The 21,030-nt window shown below is 41.2% G+C and overlaps 1 protein-coding gene across 2 annotated transcripts in view; it reads left to right on the forward strand.

Annotated features, from left to right (window-relative positions):
• Positions 1 to 21,030, forward strand: part of opn7b (opsin 7, group member b) — a 47,778-nt gene that overhangs the window by 21,822 nt on the left and 4,926 nt on the right. Inside the window, exons 1-4 of one of the 2 annotated variants that reach the window (XM_076028534.1) lie at positions 2,006 to 2,091; positions 13,147 to 13,234; positions 13,348 to 13,510; positions 14,920 to 15,047. In XM_076028534.1, coding sequence (XP_075884649.1) covers positions 13,147 to 13,234; positions 13,348 to 13,510; positions 14,920 to 15,047 — 379 coding nt within the window. In that variant the 5' untranslated portion in view covers positions 2,006 to 2,091. Of the gene's footprint in view, positions 1 to 2,005; positions 2,092 to 13,146; positions 13,235 to 13,347; positions 13,511 to 14,919; positions 15,048 to 21,030 lie in introns of those variants that run through there. The other variant, XM_076028533.1, reaches the window with a different exon arrangement.

Below are 21,030 nucleotides of genomic sequence, written 5' to 3' on the forward strand. Positions count from 1 at the left end.
CATTTTATTCTCCAGAGGGACAGTTGCTTTGTGTTCCGGATCAGGATGAGAAAGTCTTCTGTCCAGCACTGCTGCACAGTGACACAAAGGCTTTTCACAACTGTATCATGCAGTGCACAGAAATTTGCCAGGTTCTGGCAAGAGAAAGCCGGAACAAGACGGAGGATGTGGCCAAATGTAGCGTAACGGCCACATATTTCAATGTAACCGTCTGCAAACCCAGGGATCTCTCTTATCCACGGAGAACAGCACCTGGTTTTAATTTTGCCTCAAATAATCTACTCAACACCTTCACCCACCAACGAAAGGGTCGTAATCATGTTGAACAGGAAAGTGCTTGGAGCTGGCAGAAATTATGAGGTGTGCGTCACACTTGATAAAAAGATAATTGCCTGCCAGCCTCGGTTATTGGCTCGGTGACATCCGATCATTAGAGTCGGGGCGTGTTGGAGCCGAGAAATATGGAAAACAAGGCGGGCCTCCCCCAGCACAATGGCTGATTATTAATGTGTCTTTAGTGCTTCCGCCACATATTAACAGCCACGGCATGAGCTCAGTAATTTGCCAGCAGTGTCAAAACCCACATGCTTCATACGGCCAAAATGAAGCCATTCTTATTAAGCCTGGGTTCAAGCCTGGGTGGCCTTGTTAAGCCTGGGTATTGAGCTTGGGTTTAAGACTGTACATGCACATTTGGAACATCAACAAATTACCTTTCATTAGTATTTGCATGTCAAAACATGGTCTGATCACCTCTGCATTTACCTCATTTACACTCAGACGGTAACTGTTACATTCTGAATACTGAGCCAAACATAGATGGATTGTCTGTTGTTGGCTGCCTCACCCTCATGACACTGTACCACTTAACAACAAATAGATGCAAGTTGCCATAACTAATCACTGGACTTGGGTAATAGTTGAATTGTATCCTTTTTTGACCAGTGGAGTTTTGGCTTGCATTGAGGCTGCTTGTTTTGGCGTACACAAAACTGTGTCAGCTCCCCAGTAAAATGATCCATGTAGCCCCTTTAAATGTTAGCTGTTACTGCTTTCATTACAAACTGACTGAAGTCTGTCCAATTTGAAAGCATGTCAATTATTTTAGATGGCAGAAGTCCACATCCCACGCACGTTTAAAAAAAAGGTGAAGAATTTTTAAGTTTTTATTCATGGGTAGCAAGATTTGAGATGAAGTTTCTGAATTCGATCAACATATTAAATTAATAGTTAATTTTTGGTTACAATGTACAGTACTGGAATTGTGTGCAATCAACTGACTAAAAAGAAAAGAAAAATCCTTCCATACAAATGTGCATGATACATTCTCTCTCTCTCTCTCTCTCTCTCTCTCTCTCTCTCAGCAAAATTTCGTCAATATTTAAAAAGGCACAAACAGATTTCAGACATGATGTCTCACTCTGTGTGTGTGGTCACAATGTATAGACCTTCCAATTTGAGCTTTTCTATTCATCAAAAACCCTCTTGTTTGCAACCTGTCAAGCTTTATTATCTGACTTGAAGCTGGCCCATCAAAGTAAAATATCTTCTCTGCTCTGCTTGTCATGCAGTTGCCACATATAAGCAGTTATTTGTATTTAAATGTAAACACAGCAAAGCCTTTGCATATGGTCTGTCTTCCCAGGCCAAGCTCAATCGGGAGAAGCAGCTTGAATAGAGCGTGATGAAATTAGAAAAGCAGTGCCAAGTCATGCAGCCCTGTGGAAGATGATTTATGGAGGAGGAAAAAATGTGGTTCTTGCGCGCTACCTCCAAACTTTCCTGACACACGTGACAGAACTTTTAAATCTTCAATGATGGAGCGTGAGCTCCAGTTTTCTATAAAACTCCTTGTCGTAAACAATACAAGACTTGCACGCTCTCTTTGAGTGATAAAGCCCATGTAACGCCTGTTTGTTTTGAAACACACATAACCCCATCAGCCTTTTTGTCAATCTGATAAATTCCCCCTTTTGAGATAAGGAAACATTTGTCTTGTATTTCCAGCCGCAGCAGCTCGACCTGTAGTGAGCAGATGGAAGATTAAGGGATGACGCTTCTGGGTTCGGTGGCCTTGAAAGCAAAGACAAGGTAAAACACTAACTGATAACGTTGGCACGTTGGGCATGGTGCCGTTGTAGAGGCGCTGGTTGGATGAGTGGCTGACGACCCAAGCAGATGTGTGTATAAATAAAGGAGTGTCCCGGCATCTGGAGACTTCACAAGATGACTGTCAGACATACAATTTGCATAAACCTCAGTAAATGTTGGGATCACGTGGTGCGTTGTTGACTAAATAGAAAAGCTCTCGGACATGAAGTGAGAGCAGTACATGGAAGAAGAACATGAGAGCCGAGAGGAAAACAACATGTGGCAAACAGGCGTATCGTAAATGTTCAGTGACATGCACTGCAAAGTCATTTTGTATGAATAACATGGGAATTCTCATCCCCGCAAAACTCATATTTTCTGTCATAGAGCACATTTCGTGATGGACGCAATAAGAAGCATTCCGAGAAACAGCTTTTGCTGCAATGTGTGTTTCTGAAGTTATATTTACAGCAATAGTTCCAATATTTACCACATCCATTTTTATCTCTGAGATGAAACCATGGCGATGGCCAGCTAATGCACCTGTCCTTTCTAATTTATGGCCTTCTTCCTCTTGTCATTTTCACCATGTTCCACCTCGAGTGCAAGGCCTGAATTTGCTGCGTTTGTATTCATGAGATTGACAGGCAGTGTTGCTGTCTTGTCTCAGCTGTCCTATTAAATCATGAAAGCTCCTGGTCATTTCCGACTGCCAGTGTGTAGGAGCACCATTTTATATGTAACATTGTTGCATAATGTTACTTTACATCATAGTGAGGATGAGTAACGCACGTGCATGTAACAGTTTCTGAGAAAACACAAATGGGTCCTTTGTCTTTTTTTTTTATGTGGACCATATTTTGATTTGCTAAATATATCATGGTATATATTAACGTTTTAACTAAAAGGATACTTAACCTAGTATTTCCTCGTCTGCACTTTGTGGTTGTAGTCCCTGGTGACATTTGGTAATCCACATAACCATTATGGAGTTTCACAGATGGTTGGAGATCCATTCCAATGGACACCTACAGTAGTATCATGGAAACAAACACAAAACATGTCTCCATTATGCCAGTGTGGTGTCTTCCAAGTGTCTGCATGTGACTCCAACAGTTCAATTTGACTGAAAATATTGATGTCAGCACAATATTTTTGGCTGCAACTGGTGTCCATGTGGGCATTCACAAGAGAAAGAGAGCTTCTTCTGTATATTCTGTATGTGATACATAATGATACATAGGATGAGGACATTTGAAAGGATTTTAACATAATGCAGTGTTCACTGCTTGGCAATCTTGCTCACCATATCTTGTTTAGCATACATGCAGTTCCTATCTGGGCAGGCTTTTGTGATTAGCAAAACACTGTCCTAGTTTCACTGTCTGGAGTACAATTGAACTGCCAGGTCTTCCTCCCACATGGCTGACATTTCCGTTCTCTGTGGCCACAGTTGTTGCTTGCTGGAAGGAAGCCCTCCCATCTGAAAAGTTCAACAACACTTAGGTCGATTCAAAAGTTTCACCATTGCCTGCATTCACAAAGCGGCGAGTTGTAAATGATTGACACCACCACTATGAAGACAGCTCATACACTCAGTTACATGGGTTAGAAGATGAACCTACATTCACAAAGTGTTCTGTGGTTAAATGGCTAAATTGTCATATGAACTACTCTGGGATTGTCTTAACCCTTCTAACTGCTCCACATCCTACAGCCTTCAGTGTTGATTCAGTGTTTACCACATCTTAACATAGAAGCCATTATTTTTTAGTTGTTTTATTTTTATTTTTCAATACACAGAATGGTCCAGCTACTTCTCTCACCCATCACTCCAACTCCTTTAACTACTTTAAACTTCAAAAGTCTCCCTGAAACATTCAGATTGTATCAGTCACGCTCCGTATTGAACACATTCAGGACGATAGCCATCTAGTGCGTATTCAGTGGATTCTGTAATAAACGGTTACTCATATAATCTTTATGGGTTTAAACCAGGAAATTGTACAAAACTAATTAAATGAGAATGGGAGCACGACCTGGAATTTATGTGTTCTTCTGCAAGTATGTGCTGACTTCCAACATTTGTTCGACAACAAACATCTTCCAACATTTTTTTTAGATTAGAATTGCGAAAGGGAGGTGCAACAACTTGGCATTGACAAAGGAGCCACGCTGAGAGATGTTAGTTAGATTGTTGTACAAGCAATTCTCTGGAGAAAAACAAACAAACAAAAAACAGCGCGCTTTGCCGTAAAGAAAAAAAAGATTAAAAGCAGAAAAAACAAACAAAAACAAAGTTTTGACGAAAATGGGGATAAGACGAATGAAGAGCCTTGGGGAGAACATGAGGATGAACGATTGAGCTAAACACTTTTTCACTTCCACCTCCTCTTATTCCGGAGCTGCCAAGTAGCGGCTCGGAGGGAGTTGAAGGATGAAATAAAGTGGCCGTAATGGAGGCCATTTGAAGTGGTTTGTATTCCACTTCATCATCAGAAATGAGTGTGTGCATTTTAAGTCGAGAAGGATGGTCGTACTGTAGCAAAACCAAGCCTGGGATTTGGTTCATGGCCGGTGGAGCCCTCAACTTCTACTGACTGTCACTCTCTGAGTTCGAATATACATCACTCTCCCCTTCTGGCTTTCTTACCCTCCCACCAAATCCACAGTGAACAAGGGACGCAGTTAGAGGTTTTAAAAATGACTCCTTGAAGGTTTGCGCCCGTTTCTCACTGTGAAAGCATCCGGAGGAGCAGATCTACTCTGTCCTGCAGCCAAATCATGGATCGGCAGTTTGGATGCTGAAGGAAAGAAAAAGAGATAAAGCTTTGAAAAGTGAAAAAATAAATAAATGTCGGAGTGGAAGTTGGGAGCGAGACAGGGGATTTGTTTTCCGTCCTCCACGTCATCCTGCGATGATTTCTAGGGGCAAAAACAAAATTATCACTCGGGCTGTGATTATATAATCAAGCTTATTTTTGGAATTCACTCCTGCTGTATCACTTCTTTGGATCCAGACTCTGCCGTGCTTCAAGAGATGCACGCCTATCTTGGGGTACTTTCTCTCTCTTTGCGCTGGATTCAGATAGATAGATAGATGCATAACTACTTCATTCATCTCCAAGAGATGATTTGAATTTATGATAATTGTTCACATTTATTGCTGTATCAAGCAAAGTAACATGGGTAATATATGAATGAATGAGGTCAGGCTTAGTTGCACATTCACATTATCGGCAGCAAATTAAAAACTTATGTAAAACAAATATGCACAGTGCATTAATTTCAGTCTCACTGGTGTTTGATTTTGAATGGAAAAATATCGCCATTTCATCGCCGCGACAAAAGTGTCCCTGTGTTGTTGCAAATGTGCGACTTTCAAATGGAACGTCCTCCAGGCAGAACACGAAGGGTTTTGTTTGTTTTTGTTGTCAATTTTTCCCCCAGCAGGGAGAATGGGTGACATCTGACATAGAAACGACAATGCACACAATTGTTTATACACACACTTGCAGCTCTTTTTTTTTTTTGCATAAATGGTAAGAGGCAAACTTCAGTTGTTTTTTAATAATCACCAATGCCACATTTAAGCGAGTCTATATTTCTTTTGTTACCAAGGTGCCATCAAATATATACCACGTGGTGATGCAGATTAAAAGTCCTGAGCAAGGCTGCCTTCACTATCAAATCACCAACACAGATAAATCTGTCTTTCCTCGTGCAGAGCTTTCACCAGGTACTCTGAGGTTCATGGTGACTCAGGAGTCGATTCAGGGTCACAGTGAAAACGTCGCTCCCCAGAGATGCCATCAAGTGCACGCAAACTCCTAATAATTTATGCCAGATGCCTTAATTTACAGAGGCGTCTGCGACTCAGTCACAAATCTGAGCACAAATCCTACTGCATAAATAAATGGCTTTAAAATATCCCCCTAAACCACAGACGCTATTTTGTTTCTCATAAATGGATTGAATATGGAAATTGGATTCCCAGTCTCAGTTCATAATTCTTTTTTGATCAATATAAAAATATATTATGGTATCATATCAGGAATAATAATAATAATAATAATAATAATAATAATAATAATAATAATAATAATAATAATAATAACCTGCAGAACAGTTTAAGAAAAAAAATCCTTTTGCCTTCTTCACTGATCATTATTGAGAATTTCAGGTGAGAGATTGTATTTTGGTTTTTCCAATTGGTGTCTGGCTGTCTGGCTAGTTGCAAAGTTTTAGAATTTGGCAGAATTGGCAAATTTCATTTTTGCCCCCCTTTCTTCCTGGACAGCACAATTAGCACAATTCCTTCTCCCTAATGTAACCTTTTAAGGGCTTTGCCCTTCACTTTCCTGAAGTCACAAAACTATCAGTTTGTCATCTGTTGCACTTCCTGCTGCATGACAAAGGCAGGGGTGGATGCCAAGGCAAAACATTGTGTACCACTGCTCAGTAAAGGAATGGACAGTATTTAATTATCACTAAGGGGTTTTTGATCCTGGGAGATCTTTGCTAACTTGGTGAGCTGATGCCTTGCAGAGATGAATCACATGTTCAGTGTCAGCGCACCAGCTACACACGTGGGAGGCTATGTATTATTATTTTTTTAATGAGCTGCTTTCTGCCTTTTTTCCCCCTCCCCATGCAACGTCACGAAGTCTAGTGTGTGTGAGAGGCCTCTGGCATGAGGTCATCTTTTGTTTAGTGTGATAAATTGTTGCCTGGTGCACCAGAAAGCAGCTTTTACATACTTAATGAATACTTATAAACTCACCATAACAATAACAATGTTATTTTGGGTAAAACACCAGCTTGTTAAGATGTTTGCAATGTGTTGCCATTCGGTCGTATATTTGATCATCATCTTTAATTCATTGTGATGAATTGAATCCCTGGTCAGTTAAACAGAGTACCTTTTCCAATTCAGACGAACATTTTGTACATTTCATTCTAAGATATATATATTTTCTCCCTTCTTTCTGGTGGCCCTTCCCCCTGCTTGATCAGTCTGATGAGATCTGACCACATGAAATTCTAGTCCATGTTAATAAACATGGCAGAACTGAGCGCTGCTCCACTGAATGAACCCACCATAACTTGAAAGAAAATGTGAAACTGCATCTTTTGATCCAAACGAGAAAAAGAAGGAAAAAAATGCATTTGACAACCAGATATATTGACTGCAAAAGTGTATTACTGCACTGTGTTCTACAATAAGCACAGGAAGATTGAACAACTGGGCATGTGCATTCAAAGGTTCTGACAAGATGGAATGTAAGTAACCTGTAAAGGTTATAGTGTATTTCAGAGACATTCTGGCATGTGGCTTTTTTTTCATTAAAGAAAATCTCAGTAGTTCTTCGAGAATCTGATTTGAGTCTTTAATGCTGATGCAAAATAGTCAATCAATCAATTCAAGGCTGGTGTTAAAACCTATAGGGACTCCTTACGCATGATGTAAATAAACTTCATTATCCGTCATTCATCATTCATGTGCCTCATGATTGTTGCGCATCTGGATCGAATGTTACCAGCATAATTAGCAACGGCTGTAATATAACAATGTGTAATGTAGGGGAGGAAATATCTAGACACAAATAGTAATATCTCCCCAATACGTATTCCGTCGTTCCGGTGTCAAGGTGAGGATTTCAAAGTAAAGTACATAATAATTAATTTAATCTGACTCCATTTGATAATAATAACTTTACTTTTATATCTTGATTGAGAGAAAGACTTGATTAACAATTAAGAATATAGACTCAATAATAATAAAATTCTTGTGATCTGACAGTCTTCATTTCAGGGATGGCTTCTATAAATTAACAAAACTATTCAGTTTGTTCATTAAACATGGAAGAATAGCCTGATGTCTGGGTTGGAGTATTCAGAGGTTATTGAACATGATACCCAATCTTATCTGACCAACTCAGAGGTTAAGGGTTTGAATAATGTCCAGTGAAACTTACCATATAACTAAGGTCTTTGGGATTCTGATTAATCCCTATCTTAGTTCAGTGATGGCAGATATAGACAAAGCATTCAGTGACCTTCTTAACATAGAAGAACAGCCCAGACATCTAGGTTGAGATATTCAGAGGTTTATATCTTCCAACTCAATAGTTAGAAAAACATGACACTCAATCTTTTCTATTCAACTCAGAGGTAAAGAGTACTAGCATTACTCAGATAAATCTACCATATAACTGAAGAGTTATTCAACATCTAATGTCAGATTATTCTCAACATAGAACAAAAGTCTCAACAAGTTGATACTGAAGGGAAATGGATAACGTACCAGTTTATTGCGATGTCCAGAGTAAAAATGCAGCAAAAATGTAACAGACCGGTTGTGTAAAAATGATGGTAAACAAATCAAGAAGTCAAAGAAAAAGAAGAAGAAGAGAGAGAGAGAGAGAGAGAGAGAGAGAGAGAGAGAGAGAGTGAAAAAGAGAATCAAGAAAGAGAGTGGGTTCCAGAAAAGGAGAGGAAAAAGAGAGAGAGAGTGGGTCCCAGAAAAGGAGAGAGAAAAAGAGAGAGAGAGTGGGTCCCAGAAAAGGAGAGAGAAAAGAGAGAGTTTCAGATTCTTGTTCCTTCCCTTAAATATCCTCCCAGAACAGAGACACTGCTAAAATGCATATTTAAAAGATTCAAATCAGATCAACTCTTCCTACTCGGGAACCTTTTGGTCATCAGGGGTAATTTTCCACAGCAACAATAGATCACCAAGACCTTCATACCTCTCGCACTGACACTCACAACATTTCAAAGGAAAGTTCTAAACAAAAGGCAGAGACAGTCCCTGAATGCAAATCCAACAAACACAAGGAGATACCTTTTGGCCCTCAGGGGTTCCTTTCCCACGACTTGTAAATCATGTTAGTTAATTACAATAGGTGAGATTGATACAGTTGTAACCCCCGTCTTTGAAGAACTTCCATTGTTAGAGAAAACACTTCAGGATGTGGATTTGACTGTCTTACAGTAATACAATTATGCATTTGAACAGCTGAGTTACTTTTTCAAAAAGACACTTTTGTCGCGTTGCAGCGTTTTCAGCTGAACAATGTGAACGTGTCCTTTTCGCCTTCTTGTCTCTACAACAAAACACAGAGTCAGACGTCCCCATAAACTTTTCCAATCCCGAGCTCGATATTTTGCTGCATTTTACCACCATTTTTATTCTGAATCACCAAAACAGTATGTATAAACACTAAAGATGCGAATGTGACGGATAAAAATGTGAGTCATCTGCTTTTGGGGTGATAAGAGGAGAGTGCAGGTGCCTTTTGAGGGGGAATACAGACGCGACAGTTGGGGATAAATGAAACTACAGTAATCTGTTTTTCATATACTGTACGCTGGGACGAAACCCCAGCTGCTTGTAGCCACACACTCCTTCAGTCTTTTTGTATTTCACAAGGGTGTTCAATGAGAAGTGGGTGCAGGGAGGAACTCTGTCATTGTCACCGAAACGCTCCATTGTGCGCATTCGTGTTATGGATTATCTCCATCATTCTGCTGGCAAACACTTGTGACAGTTCCAGTTGAGGGATTTCTTGAATCCATTCTGCCATTTTTTTTTATTTTTTTTATTTTTTTTGGCACGGTGCTCTCCCCCTCCAACACTCATTTCCGGGCCTCTCCGGCTTTTTGCATTGTACTCTGGCGACCATGAGTGTCTGGATGTGTGCAGAGTTCCATTCTGTGAGACGGCACGGCTTAAGTTGTCAGTGATCGTCCCCAAAATTCCTCCGTTCAGCCGCACACTGACAGGCACTTTTCTTCACTGAGGCAGCGCGTTCTCCTCCTCTCCCACTGATTCTGGGGAGTGGTGGACAGAGGTTGCGCCCTGTTAAAGCGGCGGCTTCATCGTCTCAGACAGACTGTTAATTCAGCGCTCCCCTCACGCGCTCCCCTCACTATTCACAGAGGCATTAAAGGGGAAGAGGACAATGACGTAAAACGTCAGAGGGGCAGTTGAACACCTTATTATCTCGGGTCTGTTTGACGGCTATTTCTCAAACGTTCAGCAAGATCAGTGCTGACAGCAGTTTATTCCTGACATCACCCCATAACTACGTTAACCTTGCAATTGAGCAGAATTGCTGAATTTTCAGCCTGAGGTCCTATTGAAAATCTCCACAGTGAAACATTTTCAGTGGTCTGGGTACAGAGGGATCTGTTAGCATGAGCATGCAAAGGCATAACATTTAAAAAAAAAGAAGTGTTTTTGTATCTTTCACAATAGAAACAAGAAACGTGAAATTAGAATTAAATAGATATTTTTAGTTTAAATGACACCAAGCACGTGGAGCCGCTGTGGCAGAGTGGCAGAGTGTGAAAGATGTTGGATGGGCTTGCACTTTCACCATAACGGACAATTCAAATCTTAGTAATCTTACCGCTCAAATGAAGCTTTTCAGTGACGCCACATTCAATGCTAACTGTGAAATGGCGAGCGAGTCTGATCGAGAAAGCACAAACTCTTCTTCATGAGTTTGTTTGAAAATGAATAATGTAACACTAACGAACGTCGTTGTTGCGGCTTGTTTCATACCCTTGCTCGTCAGGTATCGACGCTCTGTCACAGCCTCCTGTAACCTTCCTCTGAAAATGCACATGCCATGATGACACCCTTTGGCCTCAGTCGGTTGAACATCCGATCAATGTAGCATCAGCATAAAGCAGATGACGCCACAGAGGGCATGCGCTTACACATCAGCCCTGGTGGCGTTTCACATGTTAGCGTGCCAGGAGGTTCCTTCCAAGTCTAGGTGAGGTCAGGTTCCATCTGACAACCTTTTGATATTTTTAGCATGTCGTGTGAATGTCGTGTTCGTATTAGCCTTAGAGGACCTTCGTCATGTGCCAGGTGTCTATTTATATGGTTATGACTCAGTTTTAAAGACTGACGATGGCGGTTGTCCTGAAGACATGCTGGGCATCTCCCATGCAATTACCAGCATTTTTTTTTTTCTTGAGTGCAGATTGGGTAAGAAGTGCAGTAAAAGCATGGATAATGGAGCGATGCGAATGTGTAAGGCACATTGCAAAGATGGAAAAAAGGAAAAAAAACCAACAACATAATAATTCACAAGATATCAGCAGTTCAGGGATCGAAGGAACATCTGTTAGTTGTTCATTTTTGTTCATTGAAAAAGTGCAAAGTTCGCCTTGTAACCATTCAACAGAACACTTACAGTTTCGACTGCACGCTGTACATTCCGTGCTTAACATAAGTGTCCTTTCCGTCTGTGGACCTAATCTGCGCTCCGGTTGTCTGGTTTCATATGCAATGTTCTGTCTGTTAATAAAGCTCCATCTGTTCCTCCACTGCAAACACTCCTCACCCTGCTCTCAACATCTGCACGGGCATTTTTTAGAAACAGAAGCAGGGCAGGATTATATGGCAGCACCTGCACGTATGGAGAAATCACGTCATTTGAGGATGAATTACGAGCGTCACTTCTACAATCAGGCTACTAGTGACATGTCTAAATCAATATAGTGGCGCTAAAATTTAATTATGACGCTCGCAAAGAACATTTCGAAGGGTTTAACATCACTGAACTAATCTTTGACAGAGCAGGTTTTTGCAGGTGTCTCCCAAAGCTCTCTGTCATAGACACAGTTCATGCATGAAATAAATACTACTGGCCAAAGTGCATTGATACTTATGTGCAGAGATGCGCAGCCTTGTAATTGCTAACGAGCCGTGCTCCGCACACCCGGGTCACACACACGTTATAGCACTAAAATAATTTCCTCACCTCTAGTTCTCTTTGAAGGTAATCTCCCGAGTTTATGGTAATGTGGATTTATCCACGAGTAGCTCAGCCTTACCCCCAGGTGACTCGTCTTGTGTCTTGCCTTTGTTGGCTGCCTTTAAGTCACTGAGCGAAGAAAGGCTATGAATACATTTTCGTGTTATCTCCCCCCAATAAATTCCACATTAAATAGGGTGTCAGCAGCTTGTTTTGAGTGAACACACTGGAGTGGAAGCCGCAACTCCTGCCACCAATGCAAATAACTGCCTCTTTGCCAAATGAGACGCCTGTTGACATAAGGGGTTATTTCAGAGACGTACGCTGAGAGAGCCTCGTCCTCGCTCTGTTTATTCAATGAGACCCTCCAGCCCCCAAATTGTATTAGAGGACCGATGCGTGGACGCTGCCATGTATCAGAAAATGGGAGAGGTGACAGAAATGTGGAGAGAGCGTCATAAATACCAAGACAGAAATGCATAGTAAATTAACTTTGCAGGAAGAAAGCAGTTGGCCTGTATAAAACGGCATATAAAGACTGCTTATTTCATAAATACCATATTCACAAAAAGGTTTCGCCTGAACTTGTGCTGTATTGAGAATGCATTTGATATACACTAAAAACCTTTACAGCTGTATATCCAACAGTTCAGTGTTTCAGTACATGATGTTTTCAAACAAGGTGAATATAAATCCACCACTGAATATTCTGCCTCAGTTTGTATCAAAACTCTTCATTCTCAAAAATGCCTATATGCCATAAACTGTGCATTCATGCATGCGCATTTGCTTTTGTATTTGCTCTATCACTATTGCATCCAAAGAAATTTGCGAAAAGAAACCACAGTAAAAATTTAGCAGTGCTCACCAAGATGTTATTAATAATATTGAGTGAAGATTATGACGAATTAGCTGTGCAGTGTGGTGAAGATCATTAAGATGATGACTGCACAGCAAAGCAGAGGATTTGCAGCTCCTCCTCAGGTGCAGCCTCAGCCAATAATGTGCCAAGTAACTTTGTATCTGGGTATTTCATCATCCAAGCCACATTTTCCTTTGTGTGATAAAAACAGTAGAAACCTCTGCTAAAATATATACATATATATATATATATATGTATATCTTATATTTGAAAGGGTAAAAAAAATAAATAATCCACGGCATTCCAGTGATGAGACTTGATTGCAATGCTGTTATGTCATATTTTTCGGGTGGTCTTGTAATGGCTTTGACATTTCTCCTCCACTCTCTTTCTCTCTTTTTCCACTCCTCCTCCTAGATGGGAAATGCCTCCGAAATAATCCTCCTTGTCTCCAGAATATCCAAGGATCATGACTTCCTCATGGGAAGTCTTTACACCATTTTCGGTGAGCAATAGGAGTTTTTACGTTCCTCAAAAGTTCTGCGTTCGTGCACGTGTTCGTGCACGTGTTCGTCCACGTGGCGCTTCCTCCATAAACTCCGCCTCCTTCTCTCGCAGGTGTGCTGTCGGTGGCGGGGAACGGGATCCTGCTCTTTGTGGCCTACAGGAAGAAGTCCTCCCTGAAGCCAGCAGAGTTTTTTGTGGTCAACCTGGCCATTAGTGACCTGAGCATGACCATGACTCTCTTCCCACTCGCCATCCCCTCAACCTTCGCTCACATGTGAGGGAGCGTCCACATTTTTATTGCCCCTTCGCTCATCCATTATGTCACTGGGCCCTGGTGTCGCGTTTAATACGTTCCCATGGGACGTGCAAAGACGGGAACAAATAAAAGGAGGATGTCGTTAGAAAGGCGCAGATGAAGCTACTGCTGACAGGGCTGAAATTCTGTTACTATTACATCGAAATGTAGGTTTGATTTCAGATCCATTTTAAGAAGCTCTCTTTTTTTCTTTTTTTTTACTTATACATACGTGAATTAGAGATTATAGCCTGGATTGCAGCCAGAATTACAAGCAGCCAACATTGATTAGCCTGCTGTCAATTTCACCTCGAGGCTGTTTAAAGGATGCCCTTCTTTGAAGATGAAGGTTGCCCAGGCTTCTGGCATGTGTTACCAAGACTTAAAGAATGACTTTTCCAGTGTCAACAGTCACAGTTTTACATACATGTTGAATGAAATATGATCCTGTTGTAAAAGAGTGGATTAACCTTTTTGATTAAAGAGTTTTTAAATCAAATTTAGAGGAAGAAAAGTGACCAGAACAGACACGAAAGACATAGAAGTATTTCTTTTTTTTTTTTTTAAAGAGGAAAACATTTGATTCTTCTGTAACCTGTATTCCACAACCTGTAACACCAAAATGATGCATATTTCAAGTCCAATGGAAGTTTGATAATCTATAACTGGAAAGTACGCGCAATATGTCAGGTATTATGACTACACCTGTCTGGATTGATTCCAACTCATTCTTAAGTTTCATGGAGGGGAACATATTATTGTACTGCTGGTGTCACTTTGCTTTTTGTTTAACTATCCACAGAAGTGGCTCTTGTACAGGCGGCAACAGTAGCCGTTCTAGCTGAATTGAGTTAAATTGGACTGCATGGATCTTGGATGTCCTTTTTCTAAGTTCACAAGTATCATGGGCTTCTGCTGAGTTGGAAAACCTTCCCTCGGTAAAACTCCAGAATTGTTATGTGCTTTAGACAATTCCACAAGAGCCTCAATCTATATCAAGGTGCTGACATTTTTCAAATTGTGCACAACATTCTAGACCCAGTGGAGTGGCATATTCCCACCTTGCCCGTGTATAAAAATGCAAACTAAGCAGTGGAAAAGGTGGATGAAATATTGAAATGTGACAGCTTATCTCTCAGTCCGCCTCGAGGTCTCTGGCTCTAATCCCTGGTGCTCACCTATTTGATAGCTGTCACATGTGCGCCGTGATTGGGTCTAAATGCATGGCTGCTCACCGCAGCTGTATGTGACTCATGGGAAGACGAGAAAATGTATTACCTTTTCCTGTTGACTTGGGGGAAATTGTACTGGTCGGTCACAAGGATTTTACTTTGAAATCTTGGCTCACTGTCAAACTTTGAGAAACGTCTCTTCATCTCTTCATTCAGGTGGCTGTTTCATCAGACAACCTGCATTGTCTACGCCTTTTGTGGTGTTTTGTTTGGCCTGTGCAGCCTCTCCAACCTGACTGCCCTCTCCTGTGTCTGCTGGCTCAAGGTCTGCTGTCCAAATTATGGTAAGTCAGCCAACACAAATTCACTGAAAGGGGATTTCAATTTTTTGCTAATTTTCTCTCTTAAATGAAAAATGAAAAAGGATGGATTTTAAGAGAGAAATGCTAATGCAGTGTGCCCAGTGAGTGGAGGACTTGTTATGCAGCGCAAGTGAACATGATTCAGTCGTGTTCAAGGCCATGTTATGAACAACAGCCTGTGTAAACAAGGGGATTTGACCTCTGACAAACTTGCTTTGAATGTAAATCCATTCTCCTGAAGTGTGTTCCAAAAAAAGAGAGAAAAAAAAACATTGCTGTCATCATTAATTTAGATTATTTTTGTGATTTTGCAAACTTGAGGTACGTGATTGTTAAAAAGAAAAAATATATATGTTGACCCTAAGAAGTAAGTTTTTGGCAGTATTCTGCATGAAAATAAAAATGCGTCCAATTAATTTGCCTCCCCACCAACAAAGATGTGGTGTGTAATGGTCTTCACATAGGTGTGACACATATATTCAGGTGTGCTTCGCAGGAAGGGAAACCCTTGGCCAGCGCTGACAGCCCGAACCCAGCACACCCGGCACTAACATACAGTGCCGTTTCCTTGAAAGAACATCAAGAACGTCCTTCTCTGTGTGGTTTTCCTCACAGAACACAGATTAGTTCATCAGAAGGCTGTAAGAGAATCCCTCTCTAAGAGGACAGGCGAAAAATAATGAGGTGATACAGTATAATCCCCTGTTGCCAAAGCTGAAAATAAAGTTCCTTCATCGCCAGTTAGCTAATTAGAAGCAAAAACAAAACCAGGATGTGATATCGTCAGATCAACACCAAACACCAAAACCGCTCCAAAGAGAGATCAGACGTGAAAGAGATGCAAAAACACCACTGCAGTCGTCGAGCTCGACAGGGGCAGAAACACAACAACCACAAGAACAAAGAGAGACAGGAGTCCAAATGAACACAAACTAAATGTGATATTTATTACACATTTATTACACATTTATTACACATTTAAAGAGTTTTGTTTTGTCACATGTTTTATCTATTATGGATGAATTAAAGAGGTCATCCCAGAGAGATTTTTCAAAGCTCGAAGAGTCAGCCTAAATGTGGACTCTGGGAGGACTGCACGCAGGCACATGGAGGAAATGAAAACTGCACGCAGAGAAGCCTGTGTTAGACCTGCTTTCATGCCGCTGTCCCTCTGTGCTGCCCAGCAATGGATGGGATTAATGAATTGTATTCCACATTTGTGCGACCAAATAATCCATCTACTTGTGGCCACTGTTTTACCCCTACATCTGTGGTGTGGATCTTGTTTTATCTAGTGGGGTTTCATTCCGCATTAACTCTGTACTCCCTTTTGATGCCTGTGGATGGGAACCCAGCTTGTGATGCATTTGCATGATGGCAAACTGGTTCAAGCAGTTCACCGCTAATGATTCTAATTAATCTCGCGCCTGGGCAGACACTGCTGATTTATTTGCGCGGCCATCTTCCACTATGTCCGTCCACAGCACGGGCAGTTCATTTCACCTCCTCTCTGTCTTTACAGTATTGGATTTTGTGTTTTCTTCTTTTCATTAGCTGTGTGCCACTGTCTTGGCTAAAAGTTAATTCACTTTGAGTTCCCCCCTCACGGTTCATCAGTCACTCCTAATGCACTCATTAAATCTTCACACTTTTCTCCCCTCTGTGCAAATCGTATGTCACAGCGCCATTTAGCCATAATTAATAATTCAATGGTGACAATTAATTTGGAGCCGGCTGATGTGCATTACAAAAGCAGTGGTATCAGCTCAGAGACACTCTGCATATCTTTAATGTAACCACATCTCTTTACATCTCTGAATACACATAATAGACATTCCAGTATGAGTCACAGCACAGATCATTTATTGCACTTGTATGCATACTGGAGTCCAGGACCAGTTACATTCTGGGTTTGCAGAAGCCAGTTGATGAGCAGTCTAAAGATGTTTGGTACATCAAGGGCAAGATAACCAAGCGAAGTGTAATTTCTCAAAAAGGAGAGAATGGAAGAAAATAAAGTGGATAGAGCTTAGAGTGGCGTCGTGTCAACTATAAAGGTAGATCTGAAAAGGTTTCATAAAAGTTAAATTAAATGTTAAAAAATATTTGTTTAGCCTTGTCTGTTGACATTCTGCTCAGCCAATACAAGGTTTTTCAGTCCGAGTAATAGTTCACCCGCAAGCAGCTTCAAGTCAGAAGCAAAACTCCATACCAGACTCCAGTAGCTTAAACGACTGGTGCAGATAAATGCCGCTATAATTAAAAGAAATAAAACTCAAAGCTATTTTTTTTTGAAGGGCTCCTCTTGGCTCTATACCAAAGGAGCTCTCTATAATTTGGAGACAAAACACCAGAGACTACCAGGGACTCACGAATTGAAGCGTTTGATGTGCAAATAAGCAAACTCAAATTCTCTCTTTTTTGGAGGCATGGAACTTTATGCAAAACTCAAAAGCAGACATTAGTTTATCATGGACATATACATTAGTCATACCTGTTTTAAATGGATGTTGCCCAAAGTAACATTATGTAGTCAAAGTACCTGAAAGTTGTAGTTTCAGCACCATTTTCTGAGTATTGTGAAGAATGGCACACTTGTCACTGAAGTCGAACCTCCTACTGGCCAGGTATAGGACTTTAATCCTGAGTTGCCTGCCCGACACCCTCTTTTGAGAAATCCACAATGCAGTTACAAAGTACAGTATTCTATAGCAGAGCAGCCAGATGCACTGTGGTAAAGGTAGTGGAGCCCTTTCACATGATGCAAGTCAGCGAATCATAAGAAATGAAAACATTGTTTCATGGTAGAAAAATGACCCAATAATACTTTAATATACCTGAGCACAACAATATACACTGCTTGTGCAAATGCCACTAATACATTTGCCATTCCGGTAAAGCACAAGTGTTTGTTCCAGTTTTATGAAACGGAGTGGTTGTACTTTCTACAGCATCAGAAGCTCTGCTGTTTATTTACACAGTGTTTGTGGATTTAATATGTCCAGTAATGGTGGCAAGAACGTTTTAAAGAGGATTTCCCTCCACATCATCGAGGATGAGAACCACGAAGTCGGACTTGTGTGAAGTGTGTGGGAAAAACGGAGGTGATCAATGGAACGGCCCACATTTAAACGCTGTGCCTACGTTTTCAGCAGTGGTTTATCGATTTATTGAGTGAATAAACACGGGCATTGCTGACAAAGAAACATTGTCAGAAACAAATAAACGCCAGCAATAATAGCAATTCTGCAGTTATTAGAGCAGTAAATATCGAAGATGCCAAAGAAGCTTTGGACTGATGCGAGCAGTCTGTGAAATTGTGAGAGTACAAACAACAGATGGAATTTTGACAGTCTCTAATATCAGAATGCTCATGTGACAGTGGCGGTCCTGTCACTGTGCCTCCGATTGATCACGCTCCCAGGCTACTTGGCCAAAGTGGTTAAGCGCGCATGGCTGTTACCTGGGAGTCTGGGGTTCGCAGCCCGCCCGGCCCTCTGCGCCTTGCCACGCTCACATTTCCAGTAATATGAGCTTGCTCCAACATGGCCAAGAATGCGAAGACATGGGGAAAATACAAAGGGGGTGTTAAGCATCTTCATGTGTCACTGTATCCACGCAGAGTCGAAGCCACACAAGAAGAAACACTTAATCTACCAGGTGACAATGATCTATCTCTAAAGGTCTGCATGCAGCCCCGGCAGCCATTAGGGAGGGCACAAGGTTCCGAGGCGGTCGATAGCCGGGCAGGAAGAGGAGGAGGAGGAGATGGAGGAAATTAGGGCAAGAGGACAGGAGTGGAATAAATCCGCACTGCTGGCCAGCTTGTGGAAAAAGAAAACCAATCAAAAAGAAGAAAAACAACAAACAGCAAGAACAAAATTGTTACAGAGCGGTTGTTGAGTGTTTGGAGGTAACAGAGGAAACAAAGGATTTATTGCAAAGAGCAGAAGAGTCTGAACTGATTGAAGAATAGGCTTTGAATTAAAAGTTGTGCCAAAGTAAATGTTAAGCTTGAAGCCCTGCAGTCGTTCTGCCTGAGATCAACAGGTGTTTTGACTTATTCATTTTATTTATTTATTTGCTGGAGGAAGGGGAGATATTGAAAAAGGCTTTAGCGGGACAGACCAAGGCCTTGTGGCATTTAAAGTTTAACAAGGCCAGATCTTTGTGAATGCCATCATGTCCTCACAAGTGTATCACACTCAATTTTGACACGAATATGGACCAAATGAACCCACATGCGCTGCGCTGGTCTCATTTGCTGCCAGTATTTAATATTCTGTGTGCAGCCCGCTCCTCTTATGGATCCACTAACGACTCACTGCTTGAGGCCAGCAAATGGCATGCAGGGGCAGACAAAGGAATATATATTTATGCATATGACCACATTAAAAGGCACCTATAGCTCAAAACGTGGAGTCTAACTTTTGGAGGCCTCCAGTTAAGAAAGTGATTCACCTCTTTTGAAAAGAGCTCTCTCTGGGTTTGTCAGTTTCAGAGCCAAACGGTACAAAAACAAGATCAGAGGTGAACAACTTCTATAGTCACTTGTGTGGTTTGCTGACTGATAAACAAGTTGTGTTCCGTGCCTGAAAATGTTTCTTTGAGTGTTGATTTTAAACACGCTCATCTTAAAAATTTCCCGATCAACCTTCGTGACCCCGCGCTTAATAAATAAATTTCACAATAGAAGTCACCGCCGACTTGTTACCACTTGCATCCAGAGTGTCCTTGGGGAAGGCAATAACGAGCCAGTGATGATACCAACATAAATAAGTCTGTGAAGAGACAGGCCCATTAGGGAAAGGACTGATAATGATACGGATTAAGTTTTCTTCATGCCTTTTTTGATATTTTTCTCCACTGCAGCTTCAGTCGGTTATCGCCCTTCCTGATTCAACGCTGCTGACGGACAAATTAAACCCCTTTCGGTTTCCCTCTAGTGGTGCCCGCCCCTTCCACTTTAATTTTGTTATTCAGCACTCCAAAAAAAAAACAACTTCAAACTAGCGAGAGCTGCATTGAAGTCCGTCGAATGTTAGGCCTGTTTGGATGAGTCAGACGTGTCTTCAGGGTTCCGCTCATTAAAACGACAAGAGCGAGGAGGTGTGTGTGTAAAGCAAGAGACTCTGGGGAAAAGACATCTTCATATTCTCAGGCAGCTTTTGGTCATAGAAAATGAAGTCACCTGAAATGCGTATTTAAATTTAAATCAAAATTAGTATCTATTAATCAGTCATGCATAGAGGAAGATAGAGTGAAAATGCATGGGAATATAGGGTTGATTTGCTCTTGAAAACTTAAGCAGCTTTTTTGTGTGTTTTTGGTCAGGTATGGGCTATGGTTTGAATATAAATACAAATCATTTTATCTCTCATGTACTGGTGTTTTGGGAGCCAAACAGGTTAATTTTGGAAACCAGGTCCCAGACTGATCAAATCTCCAAACGCTACCTTTGCTTCTGAACATATCTTTTCTGAAGCAATGATGCCGTTGACCGACCTCTCTGGATGACAGTTTTTGTTGGAAGTTCTGTCGATCCACAATAACTTTGGTCATTGACATTCAATATGAGTTTGTCTATGTCACAACAGTTTTGTGCGCATGCTCCATGTCTTCTTCTCTGTGTTATTGCCCTTAAGGGCAGGCTTTCGGCGCCACTTACACACCGTGCATGTTAACTACAGCGTTTTTTTTGGTGGTTCTGTGTGGGAACACACATTTCTTCATGCAAGGCAATGCCAAAAAGTTTTTCTTTTAATAAAAAAAGTAAAAGTTCACTGCCCTTCTCCTATGGACAAAGCCACTTACTAAAGCCTAATTGACAACCTCCACCCTAATACATGCAGAATTCATGAAGGAAGACTTAGTGTTGTTGGGCTGTGGGTTTCAACTATTGGTGTGAGTATTCCAAGTATTTGTACACATTAGAGGGCTTGGGTTGTGAAGAGGGGCTCTGGAA

Source organism: Nelusetta ayraudi, unplaced genomic scaffold, assembly GCF_046127955.1.
Source record: "Nelusetta ayraudi isolate G7.1 ecotype Tasmania unplaced genomic scaffold, CSIRO-AGI_Nayr_v1 ptg000024l, whole genome shotgun sequence".
NCBI lineage: Eukaryota > Metazoa > Chordata > Actinopteri > Tetraodontiformes > Monacanthidae > Nelusetta > Nelusetta ayraudi.